The sequence below is a fragment of the Tauraco erythrolophus genome, chromosome 21 (assembly GCF_009769465.1).
Source record: "Tauraco erythrolophus isolate bTauEry1 chromosome 21, bTauEry1.pri, whole genome shotgun sequence".
NCBI lineage: Eukaryota > Metazoa > Chordata > Aves > Musophagiformes > Musophagidae > Tauraco > Tauraco erythrolophus.
The window spans coordinates 2,784,590-2,803,756 of NC_141485.1; the positions used below are offsets into that span (position 1 = coordinate 2,784,590).

A 19,167-nucleotide genomic window follows, 5' to 3' on the forward strand; every position below is an offset into this window, starting at 1 on the left:
TAAAAACAAACATATTCCATCAGCATGGCTTTGGACACAAGCTCACTGTGGCTGGAGGAGGAGAAAAATCAGTTTTTTACATTGTTGAGGAGAACTTGAATTGCTGTTCTCCTGAATCTCTGCATACTTTCACCATCAGCAAAAAAAAAAAAAAAAGGAGGAAACATCTCTGCATGCTCTTTCCATCTCAGCATCATTAACATGTTTTTTTATAGCACAGATAAGTTTGAAAACCCAACTGGCTTAGCATGATCAGCCACAGTCATGGTCAAATGTGGTGAAATCTTACAAACGGATCACTGTACTGCCAAAGCCAAGCCTAGACAGGACTGAAGAAGAACAGGTCAAAGCTTTCTTAAACCATATGATGATTGTCAAAGTATTCCAGTAGGCGTCAAAGACTAAGCACTATTCTGTCTAATGGTTTTTGACAGACAAAAAAAAAAAAAAAAAAACTGAAAAAGGAGTATGTCTTTTATAGCCCTTACCCCAAAGTCTGTGGATATCTAGGTTTTAAAGCCAGTAAGGACCAAGATGATGACCTTACCTCCTGAGCAGTTCCAGCCAAGGATCACAATCCAGAAATTCCCACATTAACCTGAACGGACGCTAACACTGAAGTAGTGATGTTGTGTCGTCTGAACACCTACTGAAGATAAAATAGGTTAACAGTCATAGGAAAGAAAAGATTGTTAGCCTCTGCACAGAGATAAGTAATGGTGAAAGTCAGGAAAATGGGCACATACGGGCACACTCTCTCTACTGCTTTGTGCCTTGCCTGGCACGTTGCTTTTGCTCTCGACTGCCTGTTACGTGTTCCAGTAATAGACAAGATTATTACTAATATAGTTTTAAATGTCTGCAAGATTTGAGTATATCTCAGTCCTACTGTATTAATTCGTTGCTCATGTCTGAGTGAGCAACACTAAATCTGAAGTGGTTAGGTTTTTACTGATCTCATTGAGTCTTGGCTTACTATCTAGCAAGTTTTCATCTCCGATAACGGATATGCCGATGTTCTTGTTGGCAAATATATGCCCTAAGTATCTGTTACTCTGTTCATCTCATTACCTCGTCATAAACTTTACTCCTTGCTTAAGTCTTCATTTATAAACCTCTACTGCTGTTGTATCTTATCAGCCTGCAATCGTTTGCAATCCATTTGCTTTGATCAGAGGTTTAGTTTTTTTGAAAGTGGATTTCCTTTTCTGTTCCCTACGCTGCTGCTTTTTGGTTCAGAAGTGGATCCATAGAAGTTCTTGTTTTCTCAGATCATCTTGGGTTACAGCCTTTTTTTTTCTGTTTGGGTTCGAATTTCTTATTGAGGGAAGTGAAAGAACCTTCATACAAAGGAGAAAGATAAAGCTGAGAGCAAAGAGTAATTTCAGCAGGGTCACTTTTGAGAATTACCTTTCAGATCCTCTGCAGAAGGGCTCAGTGGAAAGTACAGAATATTTACTTTGATGGCACCCCCTTTGCTGAGAAACCTTTTTGAATGTCCTGGTAGTGAACGGTGGGTTTGTCCCCCGTGTGATGTGCTGCTGTGTACTATACTGGATGCAGCAAATAAATTTCCTCCTTAATCAAATAACTTCGGAATCAGAAGCTCCCCTGTTAACCGACAATACCGAGGTCAAAACCGTGGTCATGGAGCGTGTTGTTTACTGGTGCCAAAACTCTTGTTGTTCTGGTAACATTATGAAGAATTCCTTTACATCATCTTCCCATTTGATTTATAATTCCTAGAAGGATTTTATTTTGAACATTGAACTTTTTCCTGTTTCTCCTTAGATGCATCTTGCAAGTGCATTGCTTTCTGCTGTTGCTCGTAAAACACATGCATTTTTTCCACCTCAATCTCTTAATTTTTATTTCCCCACATTAATTTGGTGGCTTTCTGTCCATGTTCTAAAAAGATCTGATAATTTCTGTAACTTGGCCAAGCGGAAAATTTCTGGAAATAGGAAATGTGTCAAGATTCCAACGTAGGTTAATGTTTAGCAAAGATAAGAATTGATGCTTTTGGAAAAATGAAAATGTAGTTCCTTATGGGATAAAGATTCTTTTCACTCCCGTAGAACAAACGTGGTAGAATGAACGTAGAATATCTTTCAGAACAAACCCCATTATTAAATTACAGTATTAGTGATGGGAGAATATTCAGGTGCTTGGGTTGAGATAAGCATCCAAATGTGAAATTGCTTGTTATAGTAATTATCCATATTTGTCCAGTTTGGATGTAGCAAGGAAGGGGGATATAGGAAAAGACATTCGCATGTCTCCATGCTTGGGTTTTTTTTGTATGTCTTATTGAAGAGAGGTTTGGTCCCACCATGGCCCTGGTTGAGTCGTGTTTCAGTGTTAGGATACGCGGCAAGAGCAGGAAAGGGAGACATCTTTGCGAAACGTTTCAACAAACGTTTAGTTTGAACTTGAATCTGTAATTGATTGTATGTCCATTTTGTTCAAACAAACCGTGGGGCTTTCATATTGCTGATTACCAGGGCATATCTTTTTGATATCTCTTTCTGCTTTCTATAGATTTTTCATTTGTAAGCAAATAAATCATGGAAAATGTATTTATTATGAGAAACAGGAACAATATATTGTTTTGTCATTAAAAGGATGTAAGACCTTTTCTGGAACAAAACAGCCTAACAGGCACTGAATGGTGCATTTTAATTTTCTCATCTAATTAAAGCTGTACTTATTTTTCAATTAAGTGAGGTATGAGTGCATACATTTATTTTAATTAAATATACGTGTTTCTTTATATTTGAATGAATGTCAACAGACTTGTTTTTAAGTAGATGGGCTATGCATGAGCATACAAACAATTCGTGTGTTTACACAATGTGAATCATTGCTTACAAAAGGAATTGGATCAAGTATTTTTATTTTATTTATAAGAAAATTGCACTGAGTATGCGCTGGCAGTTCCCATCAATGACAAAGGATCTGGGACAGTGCAAACTTGAACCTATTTCATTTAAAATGTATTTGGTCTGTCAAATGTCTAGCATCAAATTATAAACCAAGTTCTTCTCACCTCGTAACTTCTTTAGTTGATTCTTTCTCCATCCCTTTTAATCCTATAGTGGTAAAGTGATTTAGCAAAGGCTGCATCTGTTTTCTCTTGTTACCTGATAACTTCTTAATGAGTACTAACAGCTTATGTGAGAGCAAGGTCATTAGCTCTAATGGATAGAGGGGACAGCTGATATGGCATGGGAAAGGTTAAAGATTACCAGGGAAGTTTTTGCAAATATACACACAGCACAAAGAAGTAAGTGCCGTAATGGTTTCGCACTGATATTTCTGAGCTAATGGCCTCGGCCACATCTTTGTGCACCTATTGCTTCAGTAGTCCTGCCGTCGCAGTCTCCTCTGGCTTGTAATGGTAATTCATTTTGCTAGATAAGCATGTTGATTTTTTTTTCTAGGGAGCTATAAATTTGTACTTGGCACTTTGTCGTCCCGTTTCTCCAGTTGTAATCTTAAAGATGTTTTCTAAAATAGGGCAGTTACAGTTCTTGGTCTTTTGACTTGCACAGGTATTTTGCCGTATAATAATTCTATACAGATTTCTCTTTCCTGCTGTATAAGCTACTGGTGCATTTCATACAATTTTAACTATTGGCCAGAAAAGTGCCTTGTCAGTTTTTGTAAGGAAAGCGTCCGTTGAAATGCATTCCTGTGATGGCATCAGGTCTGGTTTAGGTCTGTTCCTCGGACATCGTCATCTGCTTTGTTACGTTTCTCAGTCTTCTGAATTTGCCACTGCTGAAATTTGTTTTATTCGTTGTATCTGGGTATAAAAAGAAATAACAAGAAACAAATGGCAGGATGTTACCGAAGACTTTAAACCCCAAAGACATTCCTAGGATAAAGGCATGGCTCGATTTTAAGTGGTAGTATCTCCATTAGCATTAATGGGGTAAGTACATCAGCTGAGGCATCTCAGAGGTTAATCAGGCTTCCTGGCCAGATATTGCCATCGATAGAGTGTGGCGCCTGATTCTGTTGGCCCTTCAGAGGTTTTCCTGACAACACACTAACAGACTTTGTGTAAGTCATTTCCTATGAATTATTAAAACAAACGTTTGGCTGCTAATTGATGAACACTAATGTGTTTTCTAATCACTGCAGTTTGAGATTTTAGCACTAAACAAAGCAGTTGCAATTGATTTGTGGCTGCTTCTTGGTTTCAGCCTGTGATCTGTACGGTTTTTTTCCTTTTCAATTTAGCAGGCAGCTTAGCTTGTCTTTTTAGTTAAGAATTGGCTTGTTACAGTGTCGTTCCGTTCTGATCTCCTTCGCTATTTCTTATTTATATTGCATAATAAATCTGCTCAGTTCTTCACAGGCAAATAAGGCACAGTCCTTGGTTCAAGGAGAAAATATTTAAAGTTGTAGTTTGGGTTGTTTTTCTTTAAACCTATGTCTCTCCTACTGTGTATATTCTCCCTCTTTCTCCAAATAAAACAAAACAAAACATTACAACCATCGTCAGCATCTTTAGATAATAAAAGCTGGTGCAATGAATATGTTTTCAAACCCACGTCTGGAAAACATGCAGGCTGTGGAAAGTCACGTTATTTGTAATGGGATATGCGTGTGCTCTGCACGGAGTTGTCCTTTCTAGTACCTTGAGGGTGGTGGTTTTAATTTTGCTGGGTTTGAGTCCCATATTCAGTTTTAATGCTACAAAAGGTATAATCAGTGAGAAACAAGTGAATGTGTCTGTCATACCAGTCAAAGGCCGAATTCCTTGTCCCTTGCACTTGTGCAGAAGACAGAAACTGCTTCACCATTAATCGTTAGGGGCTAGAACTACTTCTCTGTGTAACTCTGCTCTCCACATGCACCCATCTTGGCTGCATCATTTGATTCTATTAACTATCCATGCTCTGTACCTCTTGGAATAAGTAAATAAAAAATCTAAAGAAAGAAAAAATGTAACACTTAGATGATATGAAAATATTTCTTCTTTCAAGAATGTTCTGGAAGCATTTAATTCCAAAATAAAGTTGAATACTTCGAATTGATAGGATGCTAAATTTTTTCAAGATGTTTCTGTTACATAGAGCCTTTCGCAGCTTATATATCACTTAAAACCACTTATTTTGTGTGCTTCTGGTGTGCACAATTTAGTTACATTAGTTATATGGAGAAAAAATTCTAGATAGATCCACAAAACAGCCCAAAATATTATTTATTGGTTTTCTTTCTCTTTATAGACGATAAAGACTGGACTTACAATGGTTGGGAAAGTAGTTACGCAGCTGACAGGGACGCTGCCTTCAGGAGCAACTGAAGAAGAAATTTTAGCTCATAGCAACCTTCGTCGAAGTCCTCTGGTGCCTGGGATCATCACTATCATTGATACAGAGACAGTTGCAGAAGGGCAGGTAATACAGTTTGCACAGAAACAGAACGTGCATTCCTTTTCACAAAAAATCTCAGGAAAATGTGTTTTATGCTTTAGAAAATGAAAAATAGATGAGATTTTTTGCTAGGTCAAAAACTTTTACGCACACGCGCAGCTGTGATGAAGTCCTATTTGGGGCTGAAATTAAGCCAAAATATATATTGTCCTTAGAACATATTTATGTGACACTTTGACAAGATCAAGTGTGAAGTGTCACATTTTGTCTCTCTAACACTTGCTCATAATTGACGTTGATTTATGCTGATCAGTTGAAATGTATATGTAGTCTGATTATATTTATTTAATATATAACGTGGCTGGAAAATGTGGTTGTCTAGAAATACGGTGGATTGTTGAATTCCAGTTTAAAAAAGATGACGAGCGAAGTTGGATATTAAGTATAAAAGCTTATAATTTTGCATAAATTTCAAAACTAAAGTGGAATCAAGCATGATGCTGTTTTGTGAGGCATGTGTACTGTTTCACTGATAACATGCAGTACAGTGCGTCAGGGAAAATAATTTGTTTAAAAAGTCCAAACCATTGTCACAAAAGCTTTAACTTGGTGTTTTGTACTGTCTTTATGACACAGAAGATACCTGTGTCTTTTTTGTTAGTTTCTATCAATCGTTTCATTTTTAAGTGTCTGGCCTTGGATTCAGTACTTATGCAGGACTCCCATGTACTTCATTATTTGGTAACTATTTTGTAAATTTTTTTTGCCAATGTTCACATTTATTGAATTTAAAAAAGAAAAAAAAACAATTTTTTTTTTCTTGTTTTTCCCTATCTTTCTGGTGCTTATTTGCAGGTAAGGTAGTGAGGTATTAATGACAAATCGGTAGTTAAGTTCTTTTCTTACCTGAGAGGAAAATAAAACGTTTGATTGAAAACAAACAAAACCCCAGCATGCTGTTTCAGCTGTGGTTGTTCCTGAGAATTAGTTTTGGAAGTACTTAGCCAAGTAATGTTACATGGAAAAGGGATTGTTCATATAACATTATAGGCCTTTTCTTGCAGAAATAAAATAAAAAGAAAACAACAACAACAAAAAAAAAGAGAATGGAAAAAACGTATTTAAGATCTTAGAGTCAGGTCTTAAAGTAAGTCTGTTAACTGTTAGGGTTTATTTTTGTTTCCTGGAAAAAAAGGGTCTTTTGGCTCCTTGTGTACTGGCAGGAAAAAAAAAAAGAAAAATTTTGCTTCATAAATTTCTCATGAAGCCTTGTTTAATGCGATCATTATTTCTGATAGTCATTGTCTGTGCTTTGATTCTTCTGCATAGGCCTAGGGGAAAAAAAAAAAGATATATCTTAGGTTTTTAAGTCTTGTTGTGTATGATTTAGAGGTTTTATGAACTTGTCCTCTGACCTTAACAATAGTAGGGAGCTATCAAGCCTAAAGGGCACTATGGAAAAGTAGTAGTAAAAATGATAACGCTTGCCTTGTCCAAATACTGCTGCTGTAACATAAATAAGCCATCAGTTCTAGTAAAATAATTCTTGTCTTGAATCTCTAGGGATGGAGGCTCTAAGTTAGATATCCTAATTGTACGTCTTCCATTCGCATTTTTGTGATCTGAAGCTTTAAAATGCTATTAAATTAATAATTTATTTTCAGTGCTGAGACTTGCTTTCAGAATTAGCATTAGTTTTTTTTCCAGGAAAAATAAAATAGTTTTTCTTTTGCATTGTTACATTTTCTTGGTACAGAAGCCTTCCTACTAATCTTTTCTTACTCAAATGCGCATCTAGCAAAAAGAAAGTGGATTAAAAATAAATACTTTTTATACATGGTCTAAGTAAAAACTGTCATTCAGCACTGCCCCAGTAAAGGATCTTCTGCTGCACGGAGTGTCGTGTGTGCTGGCAATCCCTGCTGAGCCCTCGTGCACCACTCCAGCTGTGTTTCCATTGCCAGGTGGAAGCGTTAGGGTTTTGCACACGCAGCCCCGTGTGGACGTGGCAGATTGGGGTTTTGGCAGTTGCGTGTGAATCGGCTCATCCCACGGAGCCTGGCTGGGATCCCGTGCTGCGCGCTGGCAGCAACGGGCAAGCCTGCAAGAGATGACACGCTCGTGTAGATGGCACGTAGCTGTACTAGCCGGGTAGTCCCTGCCAGTTTTTATAGTGTAATTGATGGAAGTTTCAGTTCAGGAAAACGTTTCAGCAAGTCTGACCTTGAAATGCTGTGAGTAATCTCCCTGAACTAAACGGATGCTCATATACCTCAGTGTAAACCCGTAGTTAAGCATCGTGCTGATTTGAAACCTGTACAGCTGTTGGAGCAATGTCCATGCTTCGTCATCCTAGTAATTTCTGGAATTATTTTCCTCTTACGTGGCAAATTGGTTTGCTAGTGGTAGTCAGCCAGACGACTTTACTGCTGACACTTTGGTTGAAATAGAAAAGTAACTGAGCAGATAGACGAGGCTGGACTCTGCATCAGTCAATGTTTTGGAGAAAGGACTTGCTTGAGGATGATGAGGCACTAGAACAAGGTTGTCCAGAGAAGTTGTAGATGCCCCGTCCCTGGAAGTGTTCAAGGCCAGGTTGGATGAGGCTTTGAGCAACCTGGTGTAGCAGAGGGTGTCCCTGCTCATGGCAGGGGGGTTGAAACTGGATGATCTTTGAGGTCCCTTCCAACCCAAACCATTCTGTGATTCTATGGCTATGCCTGTTATAGGCACTGGTCTTCCTAGACTGACTGGGAAACAACAAGAATTAGTAATGCCTACCAAGTGTTTTCTGGACTGAATTAACAGTTTGAAAACCTCACGTCCCTTTCATCAGAGATTTGTCTTAGCAACTACGTAAATATATTTGTGTGTGCGTGCAGGTTTTCAGAGGTTGTCAGCTTAATCGTAAATGAGGGGAAGGAGTTCAGAAGTTTCAGAAGCAGAAAGGAGTTGTTTTCTTATCATCAGTGGACTCCTAATGCAAAAGGAGTACCTCACCTCCTTCAAGTCAATAAAAATTTCTATCTACCTGCACAGCCTAACTTCGGTGTTGTAACGAAATAAAACAATTTCCAAGTAATAAAATAGATCTTTAAGATAACATTTAGTAAGAAAAGGAAGAAATCTGTTTCGAAAAGAAAATGGAAAAAGAAGGCAGTAAATGTAAGGCAAGCAAGCATGCCTTTAGAAGGAGAACTAAGCCCTTTTTTTCAATGAGAGAGCAGGGTTTTTTTTGTTTGTTTTTTAATAAATATATAAATATACTTAAAGGCTTGCAAAGTAGTGATGTGTGTGCGTGTCCACTTTGAGCAGAGCAACAGATGTTTTAAAGATGGAGTGAGCCACTCTGTGCATCTGTATGAACATATAGATTTATCTGCTAGTGGGGCGATTAAAGAACATGTTTTGAACATAATCACTAACTACACCTTGAAGTTTTCACTAATTTTTTATTATATCTGCCGTTTCAAAGAGATCCAATATAACGAATGCGAGATGGAACTCAATGCATTTCATGAAACGTTCTGTGCTGCCATGGTAGAGGTTGAAATGCGAGCTTACCACTGAAAAATACACAATTAAAGACCAAAGAAATCTTCTAATGTAATCTTGCAGGATTAAATGCGTAGGGAAAATATTTTTAATAACCTGATGAATGTAGATATTGTAGTGAAATCTCATACCCAGCAGTCGTTTATATGATAGCTCCTACTTTCCAAATTGGTGGTACTCGAAGAAAATTTGAATTATGAAGTAATTAAACAAATGCAAAGGAATGTAGAATTATTGAAGTTGGCTGTCATGATATATTTCTAAAGGGAGTAAAAATAATTATCGAGATGCCCAAGTAACTTTGTGGTAAACCAAAATATGTTAACAAGGTTGTGTGCTTGTTTAAACTTCCTTCTAATGAAGTGTTAGCAAACTTTTCAGTTAGATGTAATGACTATTTATTTGAAACTGTTAATTAGTCGAAATGGATAAAACTAAAGCTGTACAGATGTCCTCTTTTCCAGTAATTGGAATTAAATGTGTAAGACTTTAGGGGCTCGAGTTTTAAAGAAAAAATATTTTCTTTCGACCTTTGTTTCTGTATTCTTAATTAATTCATCAACTAGGCCACCCACATGTCGTCTGCAATAATGACCTTTCTGAAAAGTCACCAGTTTTGTGACTGAATGTAAATCTGTTAAACATCTAACATGTATTTGACAAAGAAATATGTGGTCATTTAAAAATACAAAACTTGATTCTTCATGCTCTTGATAAAGTGATGTGATTGATCGAGGTATCATCGTGTTGCTTTCACAGATCATCCAAAACACGTGAAAATATTCGAGGAAATATTTTAAAAATAACTTCTAAAAATAAGATAACATTTTGATCTTTTCATGTTTTAAAATGTGATTGGTGCATTTTTTTTCTGGTCCCTATTAACTTTTTATTGCATTAAAGAGGAATTTTCAGAAAAAAGCTGCAGACTGCTGCAGTTTCAAAAGTTCATTCTCATTTGCTAAGGAGTTGATAACGATTGAACCAAATAAAGATTCTTACCAGGAGCAGGAATTGCTGTGGAACTGGTCTTAAAGCAAAAAAAAAAAAAAAAAGCCAAAAGAATAAAGCGTATTCAATAATAAAACTTTAACTACACATGTAATTCCACTGGTCATTAACACCAGTGCTTTTATTTATAAGAACAGCTTTCACAAAGGTTAATTTTGATGTTCTAATGCTCATATATTTGGCATCAATTTTCTTCACTTTTTATATCTACGTGTATTACAGAAGAATTCTTTTTATATATAAATATAAAGAGAGCAACAGGATTCCCTCGGAGCATAATACTGTCTGCCTTACTTTTATTAAAGGAGATCTGTTTTTTGTCAAGAAGACATTTTTGTCCCAGATAAATGGTTCAGGCTGAGCGCGAGGCTGTTTCGAGTTTATGCTGGATTCTATTAAAAGGAGTGCAGTAGTTAATGCCACAGATTTATCACTTTTAGCCCTTTTCCACTGATGTTTGACCTTAGTTATAAGTTGGGGGAGGCTAACTGGGGGGGTTGGTGTGGAGGGGACTGGTTTTCGTGCATACGGACTGGAGCGGACACTGCACTGACTTCAGCTTTTTAAATCACTGGAGATCTTAATAAGTGTACACGCAAAGATCTCCATAGTATATAATACTCATATTTATAAATATTGCCAAGCCTATTTGTTTTTATGATGATGGAATTATTCTTTCTTAATTTTATTAAGAGTAGGACCTGCTTGATTAGATTTGTGTCCATTTTTATTTGTGTTACTTTCATGTTTTATTTAAAAACATGTCTCCACTGGGATAAGTGGTGTAATTTGCCTTTAAAGATTAAAATAATTGAAGTCATGATTACTAGTGGCTTCTGTTCAGCAGTATGGAAAATAAAACGAATGAAGAAAAATATGGCACAGGAGGAAAAAAGCTTCGGCTTCAGCTATCTCTTGCCCTCAAAGCAAACGCTGTTTTCTGATAGTAAATGTGATGATCCCTGAGGTGTTTTGCCTGTTTCTCTTTCAAAGTGAGATAAAGAGGACTCGATTCGTCTTCCATCAGCTGGGGTGTTCTGCTGAACTTTCGTACAACTGGCTTGAGAGAGGCTCAGCAGGTCCAGCTACAGACTCTGTTGACTGGGCAGCTGTTTTTCTAAATCATGTTGCAGGTCTCTTGATCAAATACTATTTGGGCATCCGAAATAGGCTGAGGGCCAATTTTCAAGGCCATCCTGGTAGAAGAGCCTCCGTTTTCTTTCTTGTTGGTTTTCTTGAAGTGATGTTTCTATTTGTAATGGGGAATTGTGCAAGGAAGATGCTTTGTGAACCTCAGTGACTATGCAATTATAAGAGTAATGTTAAGATTTATGACCCTTTTCCATGAGAGTCTTTGTAAGATCTTTTACTCTTAATAGTAGAGTAGTTAGAGGCCACTACCTTGGAGAATGAAGCCTATTTGGGATGAAAAAAATTGCAGCCTTGGGATTCCTGTGGGCTTCGTATGCTCTGCACATCAGGAAGCTGAATGAGCTGCTTCCTTCGAGCTTTTTGACAGCACTTGCCTGCATTGGCAGGCAATTTGTACCACTGTTTTGACTTCCAAGAAAAATGTCCAACTTTGCTCTTTTCAGTGATAAGAAACCATAAACTGGCCAAAAGGAACCAGTTGTGCAATGTCAATATTGATGCAGTGTGCCATTCGTTCGCCTACGGACACCGTTCTCTCCAGCACCTTTGCAGAGAGCGTCTTCCATCAGCGTTTTCAAGAAGTGGTTTCCAAAGTTTGTGAAGCCTTTTGTGGCAGAGGCCTTGAACACTTCTTCATTACTCTACAGCTCTTGTTTCATCCTTGTCTGCACGAAATCTGGGCTATTTGATCCATCTGAATTTGAGTAACCCTGTTGTACTGAGGCAGTTAGATCCATTTAGAGATCTCTAATACAGAAAGTAATGTGTTCTAGTGTAAAGCATCTTGTGTTAGATCAGCATAGTTTTGTCTTCCTTAAGTTGTACAAAGTGGTGAAAAATCATACTATAATTTTAAAGCTATGCAAGCTCTAAATTGGCATGTGAACCAGGCTTTTATTTCGTGGGAGGTCTGGAAGGGATGTTTCCAAAGAGGCTCTTCTTTGGTTGATGATATAGTTAAGTCAACTGCTGTAATTATTTTGATTTTTTTTTTTCCCTTCCTTTGTAGTGTTGAAATTGTAAAAAGTGATGTATGTTTTCCCCAACTGTCCTCTGCAAAAGTGCAAGGGAAGGACATGACAAATCTTGCAGTGCAGCCTGAAGATTTAAATACAAGTTAGTGATGTTAAAAAAAAAGTAGTACTTTTCTCTATTCCACAAGGATTTATTTTTTCATGTTGATCTTACAAAGGTGAAGAGCATTTTTTCAACTTCATCTTGCTTTGCACAAGCAAGTGTTGTTTCCATGTGCATGTTTCAGAAGCAACTATTTCTGTGGCCACAGTGGACCAGGGTGTGACAGATACCAGATAGCAAGAAGGGAGGTGATGTGGCACCTGAGTTTCAGATTCTCCACTCTCTCAGGATTTCCAAATTTTTCAGTAATGAAGGTGCTTTTGTGAGGTTTTGTTTTACTTCTCCCCCACCCCTCACGTGGCTAGTGCAGGAGACTGGCATGTTTTAGTGTGAGTCTGAAAGCTCTGCATGAGCCGGGCTTGGTGGCATGGGAGGGTCTTCAGGATCCACAAGCTCACAGTTTTCTTTCTTTCTTGATTGGACATCATGCTGATAAGTTCTTCTTCCCTGTATTTCTATCAAAAAAAAAAAAAATTGTGTAACAGCCAAAATAAGGACTGGTTTGTTGCTATACCTGAAAATCAGCTTTTACAGTCAAAAGTGAAGACTTTTAAAAACTCCCTTTAGATTAAACACAAAGGGTGTTTTTCCAGGAAGATAATTTTAAGCAGTAATTGGGGGGAAAAAAAGCATACAGTAATCGATTTGGGCTTTCCTGTATTCACAATGCGTTTCACAATTTTTAATGTTTTGAAATTTTTGCTTTGTATTGTATTTCCAGAGGAAAAATATTTAAAGGTTGTCTTACCATCCAGAGTGTTCCTTGTCTGTTGAATAGGGGGTTTATGTTGCAGTGGTGGTAAGTGGTGCATTTAGCATTAGTTTAAAAAAAAAACCCACCACACCAAAAGCCAAGCTGAATTAATCCAGTTTACAGTCTGTAGAAGATGATGCGTGTCAAATATGCTATGTAACTGGTTTTAGCAATGGTTTAGCTGCTATTGATACCTACACATTTCTAGATTAAATAGTTTTGTTTAACAGACTAGATTAAAAAATCCCTTCTGTTTCTTTTGTAAAGCTGGTTTTTGATGCTACTTTATCATTATCGTGTATCTTTAATTAGAGTGAAATATTTAGGATAAGATCAGGTTACCTAAAAGTGGAAGCTGTGAAAAGATGATGTACAGGAGTTATTTAGGGGAGTTTATCTAGGCTGAGAAAAGAACACTCTTTCTTTGAAAAGCTCTTCGGAAGATCTCCAGACCCTTTGGTTAGTGGTTCTGGAATAAGCACGAAATGCTGACAACGGAAAGCAAAACCATAATTGTGCTTATGTGACAGTGCCAAGTAATTTGAACATTTAAAGTCAGTCAGGCGCAGACCTCTTCATCCATATTACGTGACTCCTTTAAACATTTAAAGATGATTTCTCTTTTTGAAGCATAAAAATATCTTCAAATTATTCTGATATCTGGTAGGAATAGGAAGTATTAAAAGCCTTTCAGATTATTTTGGAAGCAGCAGACAGATTATTCTGAATTTGAAATGGGAAAATTTGCACAATCGTATTAAGAAGGTGGATTTTGCTTACCACAGAAACCATTTTATTAAGTGCTTTTCTGACAGATCTTTCTCATTGTTCTACCTAATTTAGTTTTTAACATGATGCAACCAAGAAATAAAATACTTCTACAGCTCTCGCATGTGTTTTGTCCACGCATGTTTTGATTCTCTTCAGAATATCTTTTCTTTTGCGTGCAATTAACATTGGTAATACTTGTAGTATGAATTTATGCAGTTCTAGCTGGAACCTTGGGGATTGAATAGCAGAAATTGGGAATTGGAAGTGTTGTATTGTAGCAGTTGTGTAACTTGCCTAAGTTGTTGCAGTCCAAAGCCTCCCAGATTTATCCATCATTATATACAATGTTTTGGTATATATAAATAATTATGGTTTATTATGTGGACCTGCAGCCTGGTATCTTGGGTTTGGGTACCTTATTCCTTACGTGCTGGAAGAAATAAGAAAAATTATTCTCTGTTTGCTCTTTTCACAGTGAAGGCTTCCATCATACCTGTTGTTTTCCCTTTTCCAAAGTGAAATAATAGAACTTAGCATGGAGTTTAGACTGGCCCAAGTATTTTTATCAGCTTCTAAACCAGAAGCTCATCTTTTGTCCCTTTCTCCAGAAGATGCTGTGCAGCGCAGATCTCAGTCCAGACACTTCCCTTTCCTCTTAATTTCCCTCTGTTGTGAGAAGTCTCTCCTACCTTTGAATTGCTTTTTTTTATTCACAAGAAGGTATTTTATGACAGCGTGTTTTTTTTTGTCAAGGGATTTTGATTAACAGCCTTTGTAATATTTAATGTCCATTGAGGCAATTTCAACGTGTAGAAAATTCTTGTTAGCTGCATATTTCGCTGTGCAGCTGCTTTCATACACACTCCCAGTCCTTAGTGTTTCTTGCTTGGTTTGGAAATCTGGATAACTCAAGTCCATCACCACTTATTAGCAGGATGAAGCTGTAGTGTTCCTACCTATGTAGCTGGGGAAAAGCAAGCCCACTTTCTTCGTCGGGATTTTTGGTCCGTTTTTCCACCCATTTGCCATGTACGCTTTGAATCTTCCCGAAGAAAATACTAATTTATGTAATAGTGAAATATCCCTTTTTCTTTGAAAAACTCTATGCTGCTTCTTGTTTTTCTTTCTGTATGTGATTTTTGTTGTTGCTTAGGGAAAATCATTTGTTGTTCACAGTTAAAGAACCCTGTGAGCTCTTCAGTGTCATTGCACTGATCCTCCTTACATGAGTCCAACCACGCAGGGCTGCTGAGTCGGGTGGAACGAGGACTCCCGTCCTTAGGAGAGCTCCAGTCACAAATTTATGAGTAATAGGTCCTCTTGATTACAGACATACAGCGAGGTCACAACCTGTGCTTCAGCCAACGGCCATGGAAACCTTCCATGTAGCACAGGCTGCTTTCGTACGCAGTTTTATTCCTAATCCATACCACTGTGTCTTATAAAACAATTCCTGTAGCAGTAAGTAGGTGTTTTCTCTTAGGTGTATTTTGATTTCCTAACCTTCCTTTGTCTCTACTGACATGACCCAGGTCCTGGTCAGCGAGGACTCCGACAGCGACGGCATTGTGGCCCACTTCCCCGCGCACGAGAAGCCAATTTGCTGCATGGCTTTTAACCCGAGCGGTAAGTTCTCTCCCCGTTTTAATGGGATAGCTGCAAACAAGGTGAAGAGAGGAAAATGCCATAGGTGTGTGTTCCGTGGCCTTGGAGAAGTCACAAATACCACTGGGATAGGTGCAAATATCTGCTCACTGCTACTAAGACTTTTGACCCGCTCTGTTGAGCGTGGAATGTGGCATGCACTGGTTAACTTGTCCTTTCTGGAAATTTCAAGCTTAAGCAGGTGTTATAGAGTGGTATACGTGAGAAGATTCAGTCTACCACTTCAGATGTAGCAGAAGTACTAAGGAATTATTGTCTCTTGGGTATCCTGCCAGCCCCAGGTATCCAGATGTTCTGATCTGCAGGTATCCAGAGAATCAGCACATGTATTAAATTGTACCTCTCCATAAATATGAAAGTAAAATGAGTCATTTCACTGGCACTGTTTTTAGAGTAACTTACACTGCCGTTATGTGTGTTGTTGATGACGAGTTTACAGTTCTACCCTGTCTCTCTTCTGAGTGAAATCAACTGTAATCTGAAAATACTTTAAAGAAACTCCTCGGAAGTCTCTGGTCCTTTCCTTCCTCCGTAGAAATGAACAATGGCTGTGGGCAGCAGAGATGGCTACATATCTTGTCTGTTAATCTTTCTCATTTGCCAATTAACATGTTTATTATTCTATCTTTAGACAGCAAAAAAAAAATGTTTTGGTTGATTGCAGTAGTAGTCAGTGAAACGGCCAGTGAATCAACAGCTTCCACTTGCCTAAATTAACAGTTTCTAAATGTGGCAAGTGCCATGAAGATCTTGTGGATGAAGTCACATTTCAAAGAATAAAACTAAATGTATGTCACTTAACGTTTTCACTTTTAGTGACCAGTTGGTCCTGTTCTGACATCCCATCTGTTGTGTCAGAACTCTTTAATAGTGGTGTGCAGTTCACAGCATTTTTATTGGGAGTTTTTGACGTAGAAAACTGTATTCTCATCTGGCTGAATTTTCTTCTGGTACTTGAGATTTTTTTGTGGAACTCTGCATTTCACTGAAAATCAACTATGCTGATTCCAGGATAGTAATATTTTTACTTTGTGTTCTGGTAGAAAGATAATACCTAGAGTCGAGCAGTGCTAATTAAGTGAAACAAATGCAGCTGCTTAAATTAGAATGCTTTATAGATATGAATTGGCTTCTTAAGACAATTTGTATGATTGTATAAATGTAAGGGAAACAGAATATTTATGCAAAAGCAAATTAACTGACTTTTGAAATGGAAAGATATATTTGCATTTTATTGCATTACTTGTATTATAAGCAAGTTCTTTTGGTTTGCTCAGGTGCTAAAAGTACAGTCTGTTGTATGTGCTATAGCAGACTGTTACCTTACATCTAATGGTGCAGTAAGATGCTTCATGGCAAAACCACTTTTTCTAATTGTTATTATTTTTGACGGATTGCAAATTACGTGTATTATGAGGTATCTGCAGGAGGGATGATTCACAGCAAGGTATTGAATCCTACTGCATGTTCTGGGTACAGCAATATCAAAACAGTTGAAAACTATTACCTCAGCTGCTTACAGTATGAAAGCAGCACTTAACACAGGATTCTGTATGCTTTATTTCACATCAAGGCAGAATTTTGTTTGAAGCCAGTGTTGTAACATCATCTTAATCCATTATGTAGTGGTATATTGCCAATCAAGCTGATCTCATTACAGAGCAGAACAAAACAAGAGGTGGCTTTTGATACTGTCTTCATCTATTGAGTGGTTGTAGTGAAAAAACATTTTGCTGTGCAGTGATGCTGCACGAGAACATAGCAACAGCAAACTTTTGCTATAAAGGCAAGCAGGTAACTCTGATCTGTTTCAGTGAACTATTTTATTCTCTATGGCTGATTAAATAGATTAATTTCATCATGTCTTATCCCAAGGGCCTATGAGCTCCACAAATATTCAGGTCTGTAAAAACTTACAGAATTGTGTTTGAAAAAAAACCAACAAAACCAGCCTAAACCAAAGCCACCACTGACACTGGAAACCACTGAAGGTCAATGGATATGGAAGATGGATATATATGATTTTTGTGTAGTATACCAGTAGAACAGTGCCACAGCCACTTTAAGCTGTATTTTAGAGGTATCAGTTGCCAGGAAGATACATTTTTGGGGTTTTTGCTGTTCATGTTTTCAAACTGAACAAGAAGCTTACTAGGGAGAAGTTAATCGTGATAAAAGAGCACTACAGAATTCACGGGTATCGCGTCCTGGGAATAGCTCCTGGAAAGGGGTGATGTGTTGCTTCATTGTAGGATGATCCGAAAGCAATTCAATGGGAAGGAAAGAGACTCACTCAAGTCAGTGCATGGCAGTCATACTTTTCCCTAAATTTTCTTTTGGAAAGCAAGAAGAAATCCTTTACTGCGCTTAGTGTCCAAGTTACGTTCTTATAGGCCTGGCTGAAAGTCTGTTGCAAACAATGGCAGGACTCTTGCTGATGGGGAGCGTGCCTCTGTGTTGGTGTTGGGTTTTTTTGTTTTGTTTTGCTTTGTTTTTGGGGCTTTGGAGATGTTTTTTCTTCCCAGCAAGGTAAATAATCTATGTGGAGTTCTGAGCCGGGTTAGCTGGCAACGAGAGGTTGCTGAACGCGCAGCCTTTTCCATCAGCTGTGTTATAAGGCAAAATCATGAAAGAACAAGCAGGGGTGTTGCTGCATAGCATTTCCTTGTGCTGTGTAGACATTTCTATAGGGACTTTTGCTGGCATTAGATCTACTTTTTGTTTAAATTAAATCTATTGAATTTTTTCTTTTCCATTTTTGAAGCATTCAAAGAAGAAACTTGGCATACAGTTAGCTTTTTTTATATGAGAGGCTACTCTGAAAATCTGGTTGAATAATAAAATAACAAACTTGAAATATCATTTCTGAGTATATTTAGGGGGAACCATGGGTTGTTTTGTTTAATGCTGCCTTGCATGTCCCTGTATACAGGGACCCTCTTCCAGACCTTTATGTTAATAAAAGCTTGCTTATGAGTCAGTTGATTTTAGGGAGACTGTAAAAGTTTCAGTCTGAGACATATAGCAAATCATGTTTAACATGAGAAAGGGGGGGGGAAATAAACCCAAACCCATAAAGGAGAAAAACTGCAGTTCCTGGTAGTTTAGGTTTTCTCTGTGCCTTTCCATGTGTACATCAAACTTTAGTTTTCAAAAAAAGCTGAGAAGGTTTTCTATGGGGAGTGGGTCGCTGGGTTTTTTGGAGGGGGAGGGAAGGGGAGAGTTTGTACTGCAGCTTAAAACTTGTGGCCAGGCATCTCATCCACAAAATCCTTTAGTCCTATGGAATTTCTAAAAGCTGGGTCCCTACGTGTATTGTTATTGCCTCTCTGCTTAGTGTTTTTCATTTTAATAGGTAAGATACGTAGTAGTACAATAAAAGTGAAAAAGAACTGGTCCTCCTTTGCCATTTGTTGTTGATTGAATCTTTGGGAAACAGACTTGAAATGCTAACTGAGTCCTTATTCGAGTGGTAAAAATAAAAGTTATGATGTGAGCTTCCTTAATGTGTTCTCTTTGCCAGCTGCGTTGTCAGCTTTGGTGCCAGTGTTTGTTCTGGCTGGTGGGCACACTTCCTATATAACGTTCTGGTTCTGGTTTGGGAAGTGTGCTTAAGAAATCTGATTCCAAGTTTCAAGTTCAGGTGACTTGGCACTGTTACTTGTTTTCTTTTTTCTTTTTTAATTGCTCGACTGTGAGTATTTCATGTATCTTTTTCTTCCATAGGAAGCTGGC

At 37.8% G+C, this 19,167-nt stretch overlaps 1 protein-coding gene across 1 annotated transcript in view; it reads left to right on the forward strand.

Annotated features, from left to right (window-relative positions):
- BCAS3 (BCAS3 microtubule associated cell migration factor) overlaps positions 1-19,167 on the forward strand; it is a 363,717-nt gene that overhangs the window by 69,371 nt on the left and 275,179 nt on the right. The window contains exons 12-13 of the mRNA XM_086624898.1: positions 5,241-5,411; positions 15,300-15,393. Of these exons, the coding sequence (XP_086481024.1) occupies positions 5,241-5,411; positions 15,300-15,393 (265 nt within the window). The remainder of the gene's footprint in view (positions 1-5,240; positions 5,412-15,299; positions 15,394-19,167) is intronic.